General features: G+C 48.3%; 11 protein-coding genes across 11 annotated transcripts; 7 read left to right on the plus strand and 4 right to left on the minus strand.

The window, feature by feature from the left end:
- Positions 1-1839: 1839 nt before the first annotated feature.
- Positions 1840-2019, plus strand: N7477_002187 (uncharacterized protein; the record flags this gene model as incomplete). The annotated part of the gene is made up of 1 exon (XM_056963850.1): positions 1840-2019. The coding sequence occupies one exon, from the start codon at positions 1840-1842 to the stop codon at positions 2017-2019; it is 180 nt and encodes a 59-aa protein (XP_056823803.1).
- A 1308-nt stretch (positions 2020-3327) lies between these two features.
- Positions 3328-4763, plus strand: N7477_002188 (uncharacterized protein; the record flags this gene model as incomplete). The annotated part of the gene is made up of 5 exons (XM_056963851.1): positions 3328-3483; positions 3545-3649; positions 3707-4116; positions 4182-4249; positions 4306-4763. 5 exons carry the CDS (start codon positions 3328-3330, stop codon positions 4761-4763), a joined length of 1197 nt encoding a protein of 398 aa, XP_056823804.1.
- Positions 4764-5497: 734 nt separating this feature from the next.
- On the minus strand, positions 5498-6913 carry N7477_002189 (glycosyl hydrolase family 15; the record flags this gene model as incomplete). The annotated part of the gene is made up of 4 exons (XM_056963852.1): positions 5498-5861; positions 6316-6619; positions 6683-6810; positions 6855-6913. 4 exons carry the CDS (start codon positions 6911-6913, stop codon positions 5498-5500), a joined length of 855 nt encoding a protein of 284 aa, XP_056823805.1.
- Positions 6914-7526: 613 nt separating this feature from the next.
- Positions 7527-8624, minus strand: N7477_002190 (uncharacterized protein; the record flags this gene model as incomplete). The annotated part of the gene is made up of 1 exon (XM_056963853.1): positions 7527-8624. The coding sequence occupies one exon, from the start codon at positions 8622-8624 to the stop codon at positions 7527-7529; it is 1098 nt and encodes a 365-aa protein (XP_056823806.1).
- A 1135-nt stretch (positions 8625-9759) lies between these two features.
- N7477_002191 (uncharacterized protein) lies at positions 9760-10463 on the plus strand (the record flags this gene model as incomplete). Its single annotated transcript, XM_056963854.1, has 4 exons — positions 9760-9783; positions 9867-10088; positions 10109-10208; positions 10330-10463. The coding sequence occupies 4 exons, from the start codon at positions 9760-9762 to the stop codon at positions 10461-10463; spliced, it is 480 nt and encodes a 159-aa protein (XP_056823807.1).
- A 367-nt stretch (positions 10464-10830) lies between these two features.
- Positions 10831-14148, minus strand: N7477_002192 (non-ribosomal peptide synthetase; the record flags this gene model as incomplete). The annotated part of the gene is made up of 1 exon (XM_056963855.1): positions 10831-14148. One exon carries the CDS (start codon positions 14146-14148, stop codon positions 10831-10833), a length of 3318 nt encoding a protein of 1105 aa, XP_056823808.1.
- A 122-nt stretch (positions 14149-14270) lies between these two features.
- On the minus strand, positions 14271-14786 carry N7477_002193 (Nonribosomal peptide synthetases (NRPS); the record flags this gene model as incomplete). Its single annotated transcript, XM_056963856.1, has 1 exon — positions 14271-14786. The coding sequence occupies one exon, from the start codon at positions 14784-14786 to the stop codon at positions 14271-14273; it is 516 nt and encodes a 171-aa protein (XP_056823809.1).
- A 620-nt stretch (positions 14787-15406) lies between these two features.
- N7477_002194 (2-oxoglutarate and iron-dependent oxygenase domain-containing protein) lies at positions 15407-15775 on the plus strand (the record flags this gene model as incomplete). The annotated part of the gene is made up of 1 exon (XM_056963857.1): positions 15407-15775. The coding sequence occupies one exon, from the start codon at positions 15407-15409 to the stop codon at positions 15773-15775; it is 369 nt and encodes a 122-aa protein (XP_056823810.1).
- Positions 15776-15915: 140 nt separating this feature from the next.
- Positions 15916-16626, plus strand: N7477_002195 (uncharacterized protein; the record flags this gene model as incomplete). Its single annotated transcript, XM_056963858.1, has 1 exon — positions 15916-16626. One exon carries the CDS (start codon positions 15916-15918, stop codon positions 16624-16626), a length of 711 nt encoding a protein of 236 aa, XP_056823811.1.
- Positions 16627-17507: 881 nt separating this feature from the next.
- N7477_002196 (uncharacterized protein) lies at positions 17508-19648 on the plus strand (the record flags this gene model as incomplete). Its single annotated transcript, XM_056963859.1, has 10 exons — positions 17508-17637; positions 17695-17831; positions 17906-17988; positions 18047-18144; positions 18203-18323; positions 18386-18764; positions 18821-18951; positions 19040-19373; positions 19437-19541; positions 19607-19648. 10 exons carry the CDS (start codon positions 17508-17510, stop codon positions 19646-19648), a joined length of 1560 nt encoding a protein of 519 aa, XP_056823812.1.
- A 428-nt stretch (positions 19649-20076) lies between these two features.
- N7477_002197 (putative solid-state culture specific protein) lies at positions 20077-21483 on the plus strand (the record flags this gene model as incomplete). Its single annotated transcript, XM_056963860.1, has 1 exon — positions 20077-21483. One exon carries the CDS (start codon positions 20077-20079, stop codon positions 21481-21483), a length of 1407 nt encoding a protein of 468 aa, XP_056823813.1.
- Between the last annotated feature and the right edge of the window lie 285 nt (positions 21484-21768).

Genomic DNA, 21768 nt, shown 5'->3' on the forward strand with positions numbered 1-21768 from the left:
TCAGGATCGAAGCAAATCTGCCGATGACTATTTCCTTACCAAGTAACAATGAAGGAGACTTTGACGAGCCCCTCGCCTCAACGGCCATAAACGGAACAGCCCCACCACTCGGCCTTGCTTGCTGCTAAAGCCTCCATATTCAATTATTCGCACCTGTAGACTCGAGTTTGGCTAATTAAGTGTGTTCCTCATGGAGTAAAGCTCATTCAGGATATATTTTTAGTTACACTGAAGATCGACCAGGGGTACATCATGGTTTGGAAGTGTCAAAAAACAGCTCAGACGCAACAGGGCCGCTCTGCTTGCTTTCTTTTCAGTAAATTCAGTCACTTATGTTACTATGCCTCTCTGTAGTTTCTCCGTGTCGCATTCAAATCTGCAGCACAGTCCTTTCTGCCGAAATGACCTGGTGAACTGCACTGTTCGAGAATAGCTCTGCTCCGTAGTGTTTAGCTCAAGTCTGAATCATGCGCGGAACTCTACCGGTATTCCTCGGGAAAAAGAGGTCATTCTTTACCGGAGAGCTGTCCCAATAGAGGGAAGTGGTCGCTTCACCCTAGTAAATGAGACTGAGGTTCCAAACGGTTGACTAACAGTGGGCGATACCCTTTGCTACCTACTCTATGCGGCAAGACCTTTTGTTTCCTGTCGCTCACCAACATTACCTGCAACTATGCTCGAATTACCATTTCCTAGTGTAAGACTTTTGGAATACACAAATTTTCAAGATTGTAGAACCTCAAAAGCCGCACCCGGTCGTCCCTTAGCATTTACCTCCAGTCGCCGTGAATACCATGATATCCTATATTATTTAGCCTGAGAAAGTTGGCGATTGTATGTTTTGAAGGAGTTTGCTTTGACAGAAGTGGGTTCTAGAAGGGGGGATACCGTAACCGGTAAACCCTAAGCCCTCGGTATCCTGCCGGCGTGGAGTGAACGCCAGCATGAGTAATTTACCCGTGGTGGAGACTTGGCTTGGCGAATCTCAATTATTAGGATTTTTATAATTTCTTGTATCTTGGCAAGTCTAGACTCGAAAGGAGCCTTCCCAAAAACCTTTTTTTCGAGGAGTCACGCGAAGCCATGACAAGGCGTGTCGAAGTCCTCGCTGATTGCCAGTATTCCACCGCCGTAAGAGTACAATGAACGGCGCCCATTCGGAACGAGAATTTGACTTCATACTGACACTCTTATGGGAGAGAAAATGGCAGTCGCAGCAAGTCGAACTATTCAATGAAAGACGATGCAATTGCTCAAGGAGCTTTGAATGAAGGCTGTTGGGAAGCGGGGTAAAGAATGAGAAGATTACACCCGAGGCACTTGAATCATCCAAAAGATCACGCTCATTGTCCACGTCTAGCTTTGTCTACCACATGTATATTCAGGCGGCTCAAGATGCAGCCGCCCTTGAGTATTGTAAAGCTTTCCTTTTGGTCCTGTACCTGAAGTTTGTCGTCGTCAATAGTTTAATGATTTGAAACTACATCTCAAAATTCCATTGCAAATGCATTGTTTGCAGCATCTCGCAAGACACGGGTTTGCCGATAGAACTCCTGAGCACCCAGAATAATATCCGGCAAATGCTCATCGAACACAAACCGAGCGCGGCTTAGCGGTATAACAGACCGCCAACTCGGCTAATTTGTACTTTAAAGTCTGACTTTCGAGGTTGCGTTATCGCACCCATTCACTGACTAATTGATCAAAATCTTCCGAAGGCGTCCTTGAAGCCGAGGTCGAAAAAGGACATCCGGTTTTGTGAAGTGTACATAGAGATAATGGAGAGGGGTGATGACCAACGTTCTAGACAGTGGGATCTGACCACGTTCGCTTAGAATCATGTTCCGACCAGTAGCAGTTCTTGCGGATTCCACTGCTGGTACGCCTGGAGAAAAAGTGGCACGAACTAAGCTCATTGGGATTCCTACCGTAATTCGGTGGAGCTCTGGCGATAAACAGCCGCCTACGACGCGCCGCGACGAGACGCCTGGGCGGCAGACTGGTGCCAATGTGTCCTAATAGCCGTTGGCAACGTCGTCTCGGTACGAACGCATCAGTCGTAGTGGGGCTTTGCTTCGTCATTTCTTACTCGATGAAATCTGCGTTAGCGGGGTGTGTGGAAATACGAGGAGCGCTTTCGGTACAGGGTGACCAAGAAATAAATGTAGGTCTCCACTATTATTCTGCTGGCAGTTTGTAAATAACCAATGTATTGAGTTTGTGTAAATACCACTCATTGCCAGCGAACGCTGTAGAATGAAGATACTGATTTCGTCATAAATAGTAATTTCGTAAGGCGGTATGTAATTACGAGATGAAGGCGGTGAGAAAACCTACCTTGCTCGCACGTTCCACCTCCGAACTTGGACTTCGGTCCAACGCCTCGGGTGGGCCTGTTGGATGCCACACTGTGAACTTTGAAGAGATCATCCCTGACTTGGCCAAGTGAGTCCTTTGAAAGTGAGCTCCTCCATGAAAAGATTCGATAAAAAAAAAAGGCATTTCTCGCGAAGGTCAAAGCACCCCGGGCACGTGCGAATTGCCTGAAATAGAAGAGACCCGCCGTCTCCACTGTGTCAAACCGCGGATTTCCTGCGTTTTTGACACATGGGCCTTGTTGATCCTACATGTCTGCCCTTCTTCTGGTCCATTGTCTCACCGGACTCCTGGTAGGAATCATGGTCAAGGCACTCGAGCTCTGACCTGAGTGTTAAGCGATACGCAGCTCTACCGAGGCATTGCCATGTACTCGCACTGACAGAACAAGAATCCACAATGACCGGCGAATGGAATCAAGATTAACAGTGCATCCAGACCCCTGGGAAAAGGTCTGCAGCAATCCTGGTTAGGAAAATCCCGGAATCTATCGGCAAGCGGACCAGCTTACCCACTGAGGATCCCTTGTGCCGTGTCTGACGGATTTTGCAGCATTTGTCAAAACGCGCTAGGCTGAACGGCTCGCGCTAGCTTGATGCTAAATCTTTGCCCCGCGACCAACTCAGGCCTCGTAGGTGAAAATCCCGACGCTACCGGTGTTGCAGAGTGGGTGGCAAGTTCCCGGGACTCCAAAAGCACCACAATGTGGCTTTCTGCTAATATTATTACAACGGTGATCTCTTGTGCGGCTCGCCCCGTTTAGGACCGAATCCTAGCTCTGCCCATCTTTGCCAATTGCTGGTGGCGAGCGTTACTTGTGTCGTCTCTAGCGCACTACCATTTACCCCTGACGTGCCGACGGTTCTCCATCTTGCTTCGACCCCGTTCCAGAATTTTTCGGCTTTAAAGCGGTGCCAAATCCTTCTGCTGCATGCCACCCTAACCCTCAGGATGAGTAGCGATGAGGATCACCAGAACCTAGCGATTAAGGTGGTGCCGGCCGTTTTCGTGACGATAGCATTTGTGACCGTCGTGCTCCGATGTTACGTCCGCGGCTGGATCGTGAAGGCGTTTGGCTGGGATGACGGCGCCATGGTAATGGCTATGGTAGTGTACCCCTTCTGGCCCGCTTGTATGTGTTGATCGTGCTGACTTTGGGGTGTGGTAGGCCTGGTATGTGATGTTCTCCGGGTCTATGATAGGCGCTGGACTACACGGCAATGGGCGGCATTGGTATCATCTGGAGCCAGAGGAGCGAGTCATCGCCATGAAAGTATGCAGAAAGCTCCGAGTTTTCTCGAGAAATTATCACTAACTCGTCTTCCTATAGTACTGGTGGCTCTGTGAGATTGGTTTCTGCTTCGCCTCTATCTTCTGCAAGATTTCAATTTGCATTTTCCTGATGCGAATCTGTATCAAGAAGACCCACCTGTGGACTCTCTATTCCGTCATGGCCGCGACCGTTTTTGCCGGACTGGTATTCATGTTCCTCATGCTATTCCAATGCAAGCCTTTGTCCTTCTTCTGGACACGCTTGCAAAATCACCCTGTCGTGAACGTCGATGGTGAAGGGTCCTGTATAAACATGGAAATTATTGTCATCATGACATATATTTACAGTGGCTTTGCCGCATTTTGCGACTTCACTGTGGGAATATTACCAATCTTCGTCGTGCGCAAACTGCACATGAAGCGACAGACAAAGATGGCAGTAGTCGCAATCTTAGGCATGGCTTGCGTGTATGTGACTATTCAAGATGCGGTGCATCTAAGCTTGAAGGAACGTCAGCTAACATCGCTTGCAGTGCATCTTCCGCCGTTATCGTACGTATTCCTTTTGTGGACACTTTTAACGAATTGGACGACTTCTTATGTATGTTCTCCTTTACTCTTTTTATCGCTTGCCTCGAAAATGCTAATCCCCCGAAGATGCTACGGTTCAAATTGCCTATCGGTCTAATCTCGAGGCCGGTCTCGGTATCACTGCTGGCTGTCTCGCAACCCTCCGTCCCCTTCTTCGCCAATGGTTTGGATCAACCGTAGACCCATCCTATTCTGCTGGATTCCCCAAAGAATCTTTCGGCCGCTTCAATGCAAGTGCGCAACGACCGGTGCCTTTGGGATCAATGAATGGGACTACTCGAAGCGAGCTGAGACCCGATAAATTAGCTGTCATGGTGACGAACATCGAAAGCCAGAGAGACTTGGAAGGATCTTGGCCCGGGTCATCGAGTCTGAACAGTAGTGAGGAACGTTTAACCACACAGCATCCTCCACTTCCAGGGAAAATAGAAGTCGGTGTCCACCAGACGTTCGAGGTTACACGAACGGCGGCGGATGGCGACGATCTGAACGGCTCTCAGTGGATGGCGAGAGAGCATGTATAATATAGTCCTTGAAAAATTATTAATGAACAATCATGCACAAACAACCTCTCTGCTCTGCGTAGATAGGTCTTGAACTATTTGCGATTATATTCTCTCACTTTCAATAAAGTTATTCATATTCCAGGAATATCAATAATTGAGAATTGAATTCAAATACTGATGTGAATACTGCCATTCTAGTCATCTATCAGCCGACAGAGCCGAAATTCTTTTCTTAAGAGCCGTTGCAGTTGGGCTCGAGGCTCAATAATCTAAGAGCGACGAAAGCAGAGGAGGTATCTTGCTCAATGCCGGTCTATTAGTCAGGAAAAATGATGTTTGGGGAGAAAAATATGCATCTTCACACTTAATAACACTAATTGGACCCGTAGCTGTCAAGGTGAATAACTCAGGCGTGGCCCATCAAGGCTGGAATACGTATAAAGGTGAATAATATCTCGGTGAGGGAGTGTATACTCAAGCGAAGCTTTAGATGATAGACCCAGAGAAACATCACCTGACGTGACTCGCTCATTCCTTGGTCCACGGGTGTTCTGCCTTGCCATTTAAGGTCAATCAAAGAAGAGTAGTATGCATTGAAGCTTTTGATAGCCTCTTGTTCACTTGTTGCTCTGATAACAGCCGCTGAAAACGACCTAGATCTTAGTAATTAGAATGGTCAACCTTTGCTTTATCTTACATATAACCCCTTTCGAGGGTGTCACGTAATTTGAAATGTTGCTCAACACCTTGTCTCAATCACCACGCTGAAAGCGTCGCAGCTGTGTAAGCCTTAGAAACAGAGCTGCCTTGGCACTGGGATGGCACTTGGTTGGCTTTGGAGGCCCCCCAACTGGCAGGAACAGTTCCAACTTGCGAGCTGCTGCAGTGAGGAAAGCAGCATAGGACCAAGTGAGATCGCGGGCGGAGAGTGCGGTACCGGTGTCCCGACTGAACTGCTCTGCCAGGGATCCACTGTTGGGCGTGTTTTGCTCCACAATTGAGTAAAATCCATTTGCGTAGGCCTTGAATGCGCTCGCGATAGATGAGTATGTCGATAAGGAGCTAGAGTCATTTCCGATTTCTGCGGAGGACAAGAGATCCCGGAAGAATCGAAGACTGGTCTGTGTGATGGCTAGCGAGCCCTGTTTCTTCCATAGATGGATCGCGGAAAATCAACACATAGCTTGCGGTTAGAATGTGCACGAGCAGAGCAAAGCTGAAAGGCCGTGTAATCACAAGAAGAAGCCGGGTCGAGTGTCTGGATGGAGCTAAGCACCGAATTGGCATCTAACCCCAAGCGGCCATCAAGGAGATCACGGATGTATTATTCCAGAAGTCTTCTCGAAAACAAAAGACTTGTGGGGCCTGTAAATCACACATTTCACATTACTGTTTGAGAGTCGCGGTGAAGGCACTTCCCTCAACTAAGGCGTGGTGCTGAGCGGCGACTGTGAAGAATGACGACCCATGGACCTCCTCTCATAGACCAGAGCCAGTCTGGTTCCAATACTGGGTGATATAGTTCAAGTCATTCTGCACGATAGACCAAATGTTTGTCCTCGCGACTTACTCTTTTTCAGCGCTGACTAAATAATTTCCGTATGCAATGAGAGCCGAGGCACGCAGAGCAGGACCGTCGCGTTGAGGACGTCCCCAGTCCCCTTTTAAGAGAGCTGTCAAATTGACATTGAACTTCGGCTCTCCAAGGCCTGCCCCGTCAGATGAACCGCCTGATGGGCTCGATATCGTCTGCACCGTGGCCTGGGCTGCGATATACTGTTGAATCACGGTTTCCAAAGAGGTTTCTCCGGCTATGAAGCTTTCCACTACCATGGCCAGCGTCAGATCCGCATCTCGTGTCCATGTATAGTAATCTAGTTCTAGTTAGTTTGGAATGTGACGGGTAATGGGAAATTTGGAAAGGAGATGAAACACACAGTTGGGATTCGATTTGGATGGTGATGCCACCACAACGCCAGAGGAAGCACCCGCCACGTTAGTCCCATTCGCACCAACGTTATACAGCACCCCTTGGAGGGCAATTGAGGTCTCCGACTGGATGAAGCTGTAAAATTAGATTGAGGACAAGAAGGGCGGACGACAGATGACGTCACTGCTGGGGCTAGCGATGCCAGCAATGCCAGGGTCAAAATGTTGTGGCCGAACATGATGAAGCAAAAGATTTTTGGCAACTTTTCTCGAATCCTTCGAATAATTCTGTCGTATATATCTTCTTCAGAACATGCTCGTTCGGTCACATCGCAGGCTTGATCTCCACGGGGAATGAAGAAGTGAAACAAGTGCTCTCCGCGCCTCTGGTTGGACAGAGCGATGTCGACCATAAGGGATGTGATCCGTCAGTCGGAAATTACTCGACTAATAACCGGTCCGATAGGCCTGGAGCAGATTGCAGTCTTATTTGAAGCCTATCATCCTTTTGGACCCTGATTAATTGAGCTTTGAGTCTATGTAACCTCGGGGAAGCCGATGGTGAACAGAAGGTCCTGAGCCAACCGAGGCCCCGATGAAACCCCGTCGAAGTCGATCATCTGGGACTCAACAGTATTGATAAATTCTAGAATTCTAGCATTGTATCCTCAAAGGTTTATTGCAACTTTAAATCACTTGGCACTGACAGTAGTCGGGGCAAACACGGAGGTCCGTGGCATTACAGTGGTCTGAAACAACATATAATTTATCAGTATGGGTGAGATCATCAAACAAAGGCTAAATGCAGCTAAGGGGGGCAATCAAGTTTATCATATTATCACATAAAGTCATTCAATGTCTCCAGTTGCTCCTGCATGCTGGGCATGTGGCAGCATGAGCTGTTTCCAGCCACTGGTCGATGCATTGTTTGTGGAAATTGATTCCACATCGTGCCCGGCACCAAACCAGCTCTTCCGATCCACCTGCTGTTTCAATAAGCCCATCGTGTTGATCATCATCGTCGCCCTCCACCTCCCCTTGTCTCTCCTCTTCTTCCCGTTGTGGAGTCTTCAGATCACACAAGCAAATCCCACACTCTCCTTCCACCTCGCGACGGATGACAGCAACAGACTGATTAACCAGCACAGGGACCTGGCGAGCTGCATTAGGAGCAGAATGATTTATTGTTTCGTCGGCGATGCGAGCCATGCTTGATACAAGCGTTGGAGTTGCACCTGGACCGGGTGACAGGTGTTCCCGACGATCAACATGGGCCTGTGCTAGCCGAGTTGGCGTGGTTGCTGATTGATTCACTGACTCCGTCGACTGACTGGTTACGGAGTCTTGACTGATGATTCCAGGATACCTATCCCTAGTAGCTGAGATGCGGATACTGCTTAAACCAATCTCCCCACTTGTGCGCCTAGCATCGGGATCGCTCATGAGGCTAGTGTCAATTGTTGGCTCGTCTAGGCTCGCCTGAATAAGCCTAATTTCCTCCATGGTGTCACGGGGTCTTCGGTAAAGAAGAGTGGTACGCTCCTCCACATTGTCCTGAGAAATTCCCGGACAGGGATCTCTGGATGACCGACTGGTCTGACGCTCTGTTATTATCGAGGCGGCTTGCGTATCGAGTAATGTGCGAACTTTTCTTTGCCAGCGACACACCAAGTCTGAAGCTTGACTTTGATGGAATCGTGTGCATAGAACATGAGGGGCCAGGTCTTTTAGCAATTCATCGATGCAGCGACCAGCCCGAAGATCTTTGGTGCCCTCATGAAGAAGCACCATTGCTGAACGGCGTCCGTGCGCGTTTGTCCTGGTGTGGCAGCGACGGCCCTGAGAGGGGGCGTAGCCGGCACACCATGGCTCTTTTTCTGGCTCGAGGTCGATGATCTCACATAGAGGGGGCAAGGCTGGACCCGCTACATAAGAATGTGTGGATGGCATTTTGAATAGATCATACAAGCCTGCAGTGTACGCCTGGTCGTGAGTAGTTGTTGCGCTGCGTCAATAGTGCCTCTTGTGTCAATGGATTTGAAGACATGAAGGCAGGTGGCTTCTTTATATTGAGCCAGGCCGTGCAAGGCGCAGAGCGTCGGAATGTTCCCTGTAGAATTCAAACATTGCTCTGCCACAATATTGTGGCGCGACTCTCAAAATAGTACCGAAACCGTGCTGGGACTGGGATTTATAAGAGATTATAGGGGAATAGATACCAATCAAGATTGGTGGTCACTGGCTAGCGGGCATGTAAAACCCGACGGCTCGAGGCTGTGCCTGCACGAGCGCGTCAAAAAATGAGGGGCTTGGTTTTCTGTTGGCTCTCGAGGCATCCTAATAGGCTCCTGTTCAGAAAAGTGCAAGCTTGCTGCATGGGACTTCTGTTCTGCGAGAGATGCATAGTTGGCGCTAACTATCACAATGCTGTGCTCTCATTGACTGCAGATACCGATCCAGGTGGAGACTGGCGTCAGAACCATGGGAATGCGGACCGCCCCGGGGCCGAAGTAGGGGATTAATCGGGCTCAAACCGGGGACTGCAGTTCGCATTGAGATATTCTATAATGGAGTGGACCGCTAGACAAAGAAAAACATGACTTTCACGGCCTGATCTTTCCGGGCAGTCAACGTCAGTACGAGCAAGTTTGACACCTGCCGCCCGAGGCTAACTTTTTTAAGCCGAGCCGCTCCTGTTCCCCACCCAAATTCCCACGGTATGTAGGGTCTTTCCGCTACTCATCCTTCCTAAGGACCTCCAATTTTCATTGTTCGGGTGTCGGTGCCATGATTAGCCGTATCATTCTAATAAGTCTAGTCAAGCAATCATATGCCCAGCCTAACACGACAGCTCTCGAAGGATGGCAGTTAAACAACGATTCACGTCTCTGGACCTGTCTTTCAACGATTCTCACATGTACATGGACAGCGCTGCATCTATCCGTTCCAACATAAGATGAGTCTGATGCTGCATACACGTTCTAGAAGATTGTAGCCTGGATGGGCGCTGTGCTCGCTCCAGAGTTACTGGCGGGGACCGCAGCGGAGGAGCGGCGGAAGGCGAAAGCTACAGCAGCGCGCTGCAATGCTGCGTTCTGCAAGCTATCCGGTAAGTCGAGAATGGCGGTCTCTTCGCTCTCGGAGAACTTGAATAGAGAGCAACAGAATATTGAACAAATTCCTGATTGACAGGGCATGTCGGATGTGGACGATGCTACTTCATATCAACAGAAAAAGGCCTCAGCAGGAGACGAGGTGCCTTCGAAGGAAGATGAGCCCAAGTTACCCACTGTTTGCTGGTTTACTGCTCAGGGCTTTTGTCTAGCCATGGACGGTGTTTTCCTTCAGATCAAAGATGGTTGGACGTTTCCAGTGCAACCGAATCATGTTGTTCCTTTGATTGAAGCCGGTGTTGTGAGCTCTTTTCACTTGAGATCCCGCGATATAAAGACCGCGCCAAAACCGACGCTTTTGCCAAAGGTTTCATCTTGCTGCAGAGCGAAGGCCAGCAATCCATTGGAGCCAATGACCGTGGTAAGTTATCTCAATCTCACACACCTTTATATGTTTGTGGCTCTACGTTTTTGCGGGATACATATTGCTGCGTAAGTCTCACAATCCTATTTTCCATTAGCCTTACTGAACCATTGAGTAGGTTGGAACTCCGAATACCAACGCGAGCGGAACACATTGTTTGAGTTTTCTCTCTCTCCGCATTTTGTGTGGTTGGGCCGATTTACTCACACTTTTGGAAGTTCTATCGTGTCTATCGTGAAACATGGGACATGAACACCGTTGCAGAAGTCTTCAATTTTGTCTCAGGTCGAGTTCTGATTCTGTGGACTGTTTGGTTCTGGATCCATCAATTGCACGGTGGGGGAACCTCATTCTCATTTCATTCGCTTCAGGGCAATTCCAGCTGGTTCATAACTATGTCACGATAAATTGGATGGCAAAAATTCCTCACATCTCAGTCAATATCACATTGTCTTGTGCTGAAATTTCACTACGGGTTTATGCCAATGATCGGGTACAAACAGACTTGGAACCGGGAGCATCAATTCGGAAATACCTTTCTTCGAGTACACGCTAGCCTCCCGACGCGGCAGATTCATTTCTGCATTGAGCCCCAACTCCCAGATAAGCTGACCACGCCCTAAGAAGACAATGTCCACTCTAGATCTAAGGACGAAAGAGGTTTGTTTGGTGAGCTGGAAAGAACCTGTGCAGTGTCCACAAGTCTTTGAGCCAAAGCGCTGGCACTGTGAGCGCTCATCACTCGATCTGAAGTAAGGACTTGAACTTGCAACTCATCTGTGGTGGTGATGGAACGAATCAGGATTTGATCGGGAAGATGGATGTTTGCGGTCCACGAAAGATCTTCACATAAAGCACCATCAAGCGTGAGAGGCACGGGGCTTTTGTGCCCATCAAGATGGTTCATCATAAATCCCAGTTTTGTGTTTCCGTCCCAGTCGGTGCAATTGGTGATAATATCGGATAAGTTCAAGTAACTGTGCCGAGTAACCTGGACGTATTGATCATGTAGTAGTTGACAGAGGTCGAGTACTGTTCTGGCTTGAGACAAGCGCGCTCGAAGAGGGTTGATGTTGATACATGACCCCAGCATTTTTTCCACTCCTCGCAAGGGAATGTCGCGAGTATTCATGACCACGCCGAAAATTACGTCCTGATCCCGCACCATCTGTGACAAGACGAGACTGAAAGCTGCATTCATCAAAGTTGGAATTGTAAAGTCTTGCGGTGGAAGAGGCACCTTCCCAGTAGCGCCCTGGCGGATATGCACATCCGGTCGGTCTTCCCGGCAGAGACGGAGACTCGTTGGTAGTGTCATTGATGCAGATTTGAGATTTTCCCTCCAAAAATCAAAAGCATCCTTAGTCCTGTATTGATAACATGCATATATGTAATGGCTGTAGGGCGTGGGATGCGCGTCAGTGTATGTCTTTCCAAGGCTGTTGTAGGCGACTGAAATGCTTTTGAAAAGAACAGGTGACGAGTATCCATCGTATTGAGCGTGTGATAGTTGAACCATAAGTGCATGCTCCGTGTTTGAGCGAGATATCAGGGTAAACTTGATAAGTGGATTTCCTGACACGCTTGCTTCGCTGAGAGCAATGTTCGAGACCGACTGACAGATAGAATCAAGCTTCTGCTCTGTCTGCACATGTTTGAAAGGAACATCAAGATGCTTCAGAACAACTTGAACAATGGTACTATCGAGCCGGGTATAGACAGTCCTCAAACTGCTGTGTTGAGATACAGCGGCTTGGCAGGCGGCGCGCAATCGTTCGATATCAATATTCCCATTCAATATGAGGCGGAAAGAGGAAAGGCTCCACTGTGTCAAGAAGAATATCTGTGTATCTGTGACAGGGACAATGTCGGCAATTGCGTTTTTAGAAACAAGTCCTTCCAAGCTCGCGGGAAGATTAGACAGCGTCCTAGAACCGACGAGAGAGAAAGGCGTAACACGGATAGCAGTGTCAATCCTCGGCCTTGTCGACAGAATCTGGGCCAGCCTTTCCAACGTCTTTTGCTCGAGTATATCTGCCACCGATAAGTTCAATCCCTTCGATCGAGCAAGAGCAGCGACTCGCATCGCAGTGATTGAGTCTCCACCTAAGCTGAAAAAGCTGTCGCATGATCTGATCTTGTTCGGGTCCACACCAAGGATTGATGTCCAGATACTCTGCAGCTGCAGCTCAATCTCAGAGCAAGGAACTGATTCTTTGCTTTCAGATTCCTGTAATCTGCCCACTTGGTCGAGCGACAACGATGAAATCATCTCTCGCAATTGCCGCCTATTCTTTTTCCCGGTAGATGTCATTGGGATTTTCTCAATCATGACGAATTCACTGGGAATCATATAAGCGGGTAAAAGCGCGCCCAGCTCCTTTTCAATTTTGGGCAGAACCTTGCGCAGAGCGTTCTCCATATCACTTCCTGCATTTTTCGCGCCATGCATAATTTCCAGAAACGCGACAAGCAATGCGTTTTTTAAACCCCGTGGCTTGACAAGGTCGACCATCACAGGTATATCAAATTCGTGGCGAAGGCTTCGTTGAATGTGATGTTCCACTTCATCGAGTTCGACTCGCTGCCCGCGAATCTTGACTTGCGCGTCCTTGCGACCAATGAAACGGATACTGCTGTCAGGCTCATATCGGCCAAGGTCGCCAGTTCGGTAAACACGCATGGGAGGAGATTCTGGTCGAAGATTTGAAAGCCAGGCTGGGAGTGGCAAGAAGGATGCCTCTGTTTCAGTTGGATTTTTGATGTAGCCCCGGCCGATACTGGGGGTTTCAATCACCATTTCACCAACAGCACCAATAGGAAGAAGCTTATTGGGGTCTTGCACATCCACAATCCAAATGTTTGATCCGCTCCCATGGCCAATGTTTGTATGATGATCGTGGATACTAATATTGGGTCGCAGCGAGCTGATAGTGGTAGTCTCAGAGGGACCATATGCATTGACGAGGTTGAGTTTTTCCCCCCAGGTGGCGATGTGAAGAGAAGTCATAGGCTCACCGCACAGGATTAGATGGCGCAAATGAGGCACCTCAGTTGGGTTCAGAATGTTCGCAAGAGACGGTGTCAAACTAGCCCAGTTGATCTTTTTCTCGGCCATGAAAGCCATCAATCTGTTGTAACGGTCAGATTCGGACGGCACGCAGATACAGCCGCCGAACATCAAAGTGTAGAGAATATCCCGATTGCTGACATCGAACACATAATTGGCAAATTGCATAACCCTTGAATGCCGGCCCAAAGACAACACTTGGTTGTTTGCCACTGCTCGCAAGTAGAAAGCGCCATGCTCAATGACAACGCCTTTGGGCTTGCCGGTGGAGCCTGAAGAAAATGCGGCATAAACGGCATTTCCTGGTTGGATTGATCTGTCAATGGGTTGCCCCTGATGGCAATTTATCCGAACGAGATGTTCCCCCGAGACAATTACGGTCTGTATGCCAAGTTTATCGCCTACTGCCGAATGAGTGGCAGAGCACACCAAATACTTAGCTTGTAGATCTTGAGCAATGCTGGCAATGCGAACAAGAGGATAAGTTGGGTCAACGAAAGCGTAGGCTCCTCCTGCCCGCAAAACTCCAAGAACAGCCACTATGGCCCATTTGGACTTTTCGAAACACAATGGAACGATGGTATCGGTAGTAATGCCGTAATCAACGAGACGTCGCGCCAGTTGCGCTGAAAGCAGATCCAGCTCGCCATAAGTAAGACTTCCGTCCCAAGAGTCAATAGCTACATCACTAGGAGTGCGAGTACAGTTTTTCAGAATAGCTTCGTGGACACATATGGGTTCTTGCCGCGGCAAAGCAGGGCACCATCGGCTCAGCTGATCCATGTCCTGTGTACTGCAAAGATTCATGTCGCTGACCCTGGAGTCTGGCTGACGACGAATATGTGAGAGTGCGAGCTTGAAAGTCATCACTAGACTCCGAGCCTGGCCCTCGGATATGACCGAGGTGTCGTAATCAAGAATGATGCATGCCGATTCTCGCGTCGTTTGAATACGTAACACGATGTCTATAGTCTACATTGCAGAAACAATTAGTAAATCTTCCACAGTTTGCGGTGTAGAATATCTCTGAGATCGCGAACCTCGGCATAGAGAGTATTCCAGAGTGACGCTGCATCCACGCTTGGATCATTCTTCGAGTCCACTATCCAATGCAATGCGGTATTGAAGTTGTCACGGCTCTTGTGAATGGCAGCACCATTCATTTCCAAAGGCTGCTTCCATAACGGTGACTCGTGTTGAGTCTTGGGGATGAGGTCCGAAAACGTAGATGCGCTAGACAATTCAAAGTCACACAGATACAGTTCTTTCTCGTGTTTACCAGAATGAACATAGAGGAAGACAATGTCGTCGCAAGCAGTATACAAACGCAGGACAACACCCCAAGCCAGATGAAAAAGCCTCGTCTGATCAACTTTCGCTTGCAATACATTCCCATCAAGTTCTATCACCTGCTGTTGTCTTTGGCGAGGGCTTTGGTCTGGCTGCGCGCCATTGAGAGCAGGGAAAAAGCAACACCGCTCCGATTGCTTGTCCGAATTTTCCATAGTCGAAATCCGTTGAGCAGTTCTTCCGTTCATCATGAAGAAAGTATGAGCAAAGTTTGGAGCGAGTAGACAATTTCTAAATGCCAGCGAATAGACCCGTTATATCCATGTGTTATTTTGTTCAGATGATGTAGTCGGTGGAGATCGTTGGACCCACCTGTCGAGATTTTGGGTAAGCAAATACTACGCTCGTTACAGCCCTTGCCTTTTACGATGCTTAGCAACGATCGGGACAATAGAATGAGGTAATATTGGTTGCTCTATCAAACCGATCAGCCAAATGAAATGCATCTTGTCGCGCCACAAAATAGACACATAAGTGGGTAACAGAGTTCGCGATAATAGTCGACAGCTCACGAACCTAAGTGGGGCGATGGCACTGCCCAGATGCAAAATCAAGGAACAATCTTGGATGCTTGATACTAGTCTGTCGATCCTTCTGGGTATGATCGTTGTACGTGGGTATGATCGTTGTACGTGGGTATCATCGTGTATGTAATGTTACGTATGGATAGTTTCCTGGATACTCGAGATTCCTGAGGTTCATATGGGATTGTCTTCTTCCTATTGCTGTCGGGAAAGGCCATTGCAAGATTAACAAACTTCATCTACCACAAACAATGGCCGAGGATTTTGCCTCCATCCCTGCGATCGACTTCTCTCTGTCAAGATCTCCAGAGACCAAGCCTCAGTTTCTGTCAGATCTCCGGCATGCCGTGGTGAAAGTGGGCTTTTTCTATCTCAAGAACCATGGTATCAACGAAGAAATCCAGCGCCAACTGGTTTCCGAGTCAATCAGATTCTTTGACTTGCCAGCGGAAGAGAAACAGGAGATCGCCATTGCGAACAACAAACATTTCTTGGGCTACGTTGGATTCACTGCCAAATCAGGCGACACCTTTGATCACCGAGAGACATTCACAGTAGGTTTCCGCACCTTCTTCACATCGCATAACAGAGCCATGTCTAATGTACTTCAATCAATCTAGCTGGGGATGGATCAGCCGGCTCCTGGACCGGATGAGCCCATCTATCGAAATTTACGTGGTCCCAACCCGGTCGGTTTTCTTCCTCCGCAATTCTCACATGGTCCTCATCTAACATCTCTCAGTGGCCCAATGAATCACACATGCCTGATTTCCGCGTAACTATAGAACACTACATGGACCAGGTTCATCGACTGGCAAATACCTTCACCGTTCTGATCGCAGAAGCTCTTGGGCTCGAGCAAACTGCGTTTTGTCAACTCTTTGATGAAGCATCAAATGACCGACTCATGCTGGCTAAGTATCCTCTGCCGGCTAGCTTGTCCGAGAGCAAAGAGAAGGACTTCCAGGGCATCGGTACGCATCGGGATAGCAGCTTCCTGACCTTCTTGTTCCCTGGCACAGAGCATACGGGTCTTCAAGCTCAGAACAAATCTGGAACCTGGATTCCTGTTCCACCTCTTCCCGGTCACTTCATCGTGAACATTGGTCGCCAGCTGGAGGCGCTGACGAAAGGGGTCTGCGTAGCTACCACGCACCGAGTCAGCCTTCATCCTCGGGACTATCACGACGACAGCGGCAAGCCATTAGGCTCTCGTTATGCATTTCCGTACTTTCAGGTGTTGGGACTAGACTTGACGCCAGCAACTGCATCCGTTGAGATCCCCGCTCACATTGCGCAATTGGCCGATGGCAATGTCAAGTCTGACGCAGAAACATACTTTCAGACTTACTTCAAGGATGGCATTGGGAAGGGAGTGTTGGCTGCGCGAGCACTCAGGCATCCGTTGGCGGCACAAAAATTTTACCCCGGTCTTCTAGAGGAGCTTACAGCCGGCAAAGTCTCGAAGTAGCTGATGTATCCATTCATTGATTCTTCTCCATATTGAATCTAGAGCATACAGCAAACTCGCCAGCTGATTTAAACAGGATGTAAGGCATTCGTCATTACAAACACACTTACGGATATGTAAAATACATACTGTAGTGGGAGAATTGGTGACATAATGAGCCTATGTGTGGCCTCAGGCATGATTTAATGTCTGCAGTGCATAGTACATCTCCAGACACACTTGGAGGGAGACAAGTCATCTACCCAATTCATTCAGTATTCACCCAATTTCTTCTATCCATGATGCAGCATTAAGATTATCCCGCACGGCCGCAACAGGGCATCAGTACGGCCTCACCCAGAATCCTCTACACCAGACAGGCAGTGTGTGTGTGTGTGTGTGTGTGTGTGTGTTGTCCAGTCTGCATCGCCAGACAGCCATCGAGCCGTTCCCATTTCAATACCTTGGCAATTACACGGTCCACGGGAGCTGATTCTAGCTCAGGCAAGGGCAGCGCTGATCAATGTGAGTTGCTCGGGAGATCGGGATTTGGGCACCAGTATGCATTCCGCTCGATCCAACCCGGATTTGAGCTCGATCAATCGCGATCTCAGCTTGATTATTCTAAGCTCCGTGCATTTCAGCTCGGCTGCCTATGTAAGGGCTGAATTGCTAAGATTCTCGATCGCTGGGCACCTTGGAGCCAGACAGGATCCACTCATTAGGGGGCGGCTGAGCCTGGGGGGGTTCTGTGGAAACTCGTGGGACACTTTCGGACCTGAGTTCCTCTCTTTGCTCCACCTGAATAAAATCTAGCTCTCCCATGAGCTTTTCCTTCCCTCGGAGTTTCACATTTTGAGGCGACGAATCGTACTTGTGTGCTGATTTCTCCTCCCATAACGATGGCCCCGAATGAGCGGTCACGTCTCCTACCACCCCCGGCCTCAACCAGGGTAGACGATAATGCTCCGGAACAAAACAATTCCAAGGTGAAACGCTCAGCGGGGTTGATAGTTTGCGCAACTTTCCTTGGTAATGAGAGGTTCCCCAATTCCAATCAAGCCAACTAGGTAGTAACACAAGAGGCAGGAGAATTCCTGGCCAGTGCCGATGAGTCCCTTATGATTTCGACGTACAGTGCCATCGCATCCGACTTTCGCAGTCTTCCCATGGGATCTTTCCTGCTTGTGGCATACAACTTTGGATATTGTGTTGCCTCGCCTGTGGTGAGAGCTTGCCCCAATAATTTGCTTTCGTACTCTTAATTGTGCACTACTGATGTGACCTCCGAATGAACCAGTATGGAGTATTGGGCGACCTTTTTGGAAAGAAGAACATCATGCTCTGGTCTTATTTGTCCTTTATGCTGGGATGTATAGCTTGGTAAGATAACTCTGGAGATTCGCCTTAACCGAACATCCTCTTTACTAAAGCAAAACAGTGGTAGTAGTGCCTCTATTCAGCAGCTCATTCTGGCAAGGGCTTTGGCTGGAATGAGTGGTGCGGGCATGGTATCGTTGGTCTCAGTGATCATGACAGGTAAGATATCGTGTTCTTGGTCTTTGATTACCAGAAAATTGGGCTAAATAACCCGTAGACATCATGCCCTCCGAGGATGTAGTGATGTATCGCAACTACGCCAACATGGTTAACATGGTCGGACGAGCTTTGGGAGCACCGATTGGGGGTTTTCTGACCCAGACGGTGGGCTGGAGATGGTATGAGTGTCATTCGACAGTTCTCTCTCTTCTGATGGTGCATGATCTTATAATGAATACAGGTCCTTCTTTGGCCAGATTCCGTTGGTATTGGCTTCAATCTTGATCACTGCGCAGCAGATGCCATCCTCCCTGAATCGGCCGCAGCATATCGAAACCTCTGCGCGGTCAAAGCTCAAGCATCTTGACTTTGCTGGCATCATCGTATTCGCTGCAGCTGTTCTTTCACTTCTACTCATGGTTCATAACTTCGACTCAGTAGGACTGCAACAATCACAACTGTTTTTTCTCACTGCAGGAGCATTCTCGCTATTTACAGTCATGTTTCTTTTGGTGGAGATTTTCTGGGCAGTGACTCCCTTGATTCCTTTGGATTTGATGAAAACATCGTTTGGAATGTATTGCGTCTCACAGCTGTTGGTCACAACCGGTCGAAGTGCGGTACGTGATCTTTTCTGTTTGACGAAATGGTTCGCTGTTCTAACTCGGACATGCAGTTCATGCCCACCACGGTTCCTTATTTTGTCCGCGTTCATAACGCGAGCGACTTTGAAGCATCTTTGGTCAATGTAATTGCCATGTTTGGTGTCCCAATTGGTGGCTTCCTAACCGGCCTTTTCATCAAAAGGTGAGTGTAAATCTTCTCTACCAAGGGAAAAGCCACATGTGCCATCATTTAGCTCGACGAAAGCTATTCTAACACAATTGATCATTAGAACAAACCAACATAAGAAATTGGGCATCATGGCTGCAAGCCTCATGGGCGTGGTTTATCTGGTCATATTCTTGCGGTGGCGAGTCGGCTGCCATCTTTGGGAATCCCTATACCTCCTTCCATTTGGCTTCACCATGGGTGTCCTTTTCTCCACTCAATTCATTGGAATGACATCAACGGTTCTCAAAGAGCGTTTGGGACAGTGCGTGGGCACTTTCTATCTCTTTCAGCAACTGGGGCGCATCATCGGGCCTGTCTTCGGATTAAAGCTAATCGACCAAATATTCAAACAAAGCCTGATTGACAAACTTACATCAGGGCCTGAGAAGCAAACGGTACGCTCAACATACTCCTCAGACATTTGTTCATTACAACATCATTTTTCTAATTGTCTGCAGCTTATCAACAATATTTTGAATGATGCTCGGTTTTCTTTTACTCTTCCGACATCGATGCAAAGGATCGCGTCTCAAAGCTTTTTACACGGGTTTCAAGTTGTCCCTGTACGTCAAACTTGCTATGGGACTTTGCGGTCAGCTTCAAAGCTTTTGAGCTAACTGTGATTTAGTGTTCTGTGTCATTTGTGTTGTCTTCGCACTACCAGTCATGATATTGACTAAATAAGTTGCCATTGAAGTTGGATATGATTTCGTGTAGTTTTATCTTTTTATTCTGTATCACATTGTGTAACATGACAAGTGGCGTGGGGTCTTAAACCACGGTACAGAAAACGCGGCTGAGAAGTGGAGCCGTACAATCAATACAATCCATTTTCGATCTCTGTATACCCTAGTAACGCCCCCTATGTCACCCCTCTTACGAACCTTACCTACAGCTTATGCGAATGCGAGATCGGGGCTTATTTTATTTATTTATCGATAATTTGACAATGCCGATCAAGTCATGCTAATCACGCCGCAGTCCACGACAGGAAAGCTGCCCAGATAGCTTGGCCACGAGAGAGGAGCAGGCGCTATAATTACATCCAGTGATCCCCAGATCTGAATATCCATCATTGTCTCACTATCAAGCTCAACCATGTCTCCCATCATCCTCAACCACACACTGGCGGACCTGTATTCAGAAGATGGTGACGTCTCAAATCTGGTCGCTGTCTTTGCGTATCCCACTGCACGCAGCCAAGGCATCGCCTCATCTCCTTCGTCCAAAAAATTCATCTATCAGACGCCATTGGCACCCTCAACGAATCAAGATGCAGTCGAAAGGCGCCGTCTACACAACATTCCGCTCAAGATGGCATTCACGATGGGGAAAATGCCCATAGTCCTCTTTGATCTCGATCGGAGTGAAATGGATGACAACGGCGAATATTCCCATCACGTCGATGCGTGCAAGGTGCTGGACCAGTTACATCCCAATCAACGGCCTAATATCACCTTTACCCGGGGCCCGGATGAAATCCAGCTACAGAAGGATGCGCGAATTGTGATCTTGAGTCCTTTGGACTTCATAGCTCATTTACCACACGCTGTTGACCCGGAGATCCACTATGATTTACTATCAAAAAGAGGACTAGCTTACTCTGGACTTCCTACCCCACGCACTGTGGTCATGGACAGCATAAGTCTTCCCAGCGAGGGCTTTTCCTCAACGCAGATTAAAGACGAGATCCAACGCATGATGTGCCCCATCTATGAAAGGGAGGTTCCCTTTATTGTCAAGGTTCCACAAGCTGTCGGGGGTCTTGGAACATTCATCGTGCGTACCGAAGCCCAACGCCAAGCTGCTGCGACAGTGCTTGAAACAGAGCTTGGCCAGATATTGCGCAACGTTACCTCCCTGAATCAACATCTCCAACCTTGCTGTTTGATCATTCAAGATTTTGTCCCAGGGGACACCTTGGGGCTGACTCTGTTTGTGACGCAGCTAGGGAGACCAATTTTCATCGGCTGCTGCACACAGGCCGTGGACATCGCGGGACTTTGGTCTGGGGGCACGATATCCTATCCGAGACAGGCCGAATTGCAGAAGCGCTTTGGGGAGTTAATGGACAAGATTGCGAGACTTTTGCACAAGAAGGGGTACTACGGTCCTGCCGGTGTTGATATCATGATTGACCAAAATGGAAAACCGCTCATCATTGATTTTAACGTCCGTGTCACTGGTTCATACAGTCTGGGATGTCTCCGGAGCCACTTTGAACAAAGAGGTCTATGTGAGGCGCTGCTGTCTTCAATCAACCCTCATTGCTCTCGGGAAGATTTCCAGAACCATTTCAAGGAAGAATTTGAACATGGAATCTTCATCATGATTACATGGACTTCTCATATGCCTGATGGCTCGAGCTTGGCTATGGTTTGCATGGGGGCGCCAGACCAGACTCAGCTTCAAGATCTTGCCGCTAGACTCGCTACCTTCGTGTCCGCATCGAAAGACTCGGGTCCCGATGGTCACAACCTTCATACCATTACTTCTGCACCATAATTTTAGACAAAGGCCTGTAGGACAACATGGGTCACTTAGACCATAAGTCCTGCAATGATCGTTTCTCCGTCAGATCGGCCATCATAAATCACAGATTCCGGGCTGAAGTCAAAATATGTTGTTTTTCACTAGGATTCCGAATTACTGAAAGATATGTATGAGATAGATCATGCGCTCCAACAAAGCAATGCACAGGTGGAATTAGACTCTAGGCGTCACACGGAAAATAAGAAACTTGTAAGATTTTGATGAGTCCAGGGTCAGACTAGAATTACCAAGTAGATC

This window comes from Penicillium maclennaniae, assembly GCF_028827695.1.
Source record: "Penicillium maclennaniae strain IBT 15551 chromosome Unknown utg000003l:1.0-5670915.0:1.0-5674809.0, whole genome shotgun sequence".
NCBI classification, from domain to species: Eukaryota; Fungi; Ascomycota; class Eurotiomycetes; order Eurotiales; family Aspergillaceae; genus Penicillium; species Penicillium maclennaniae.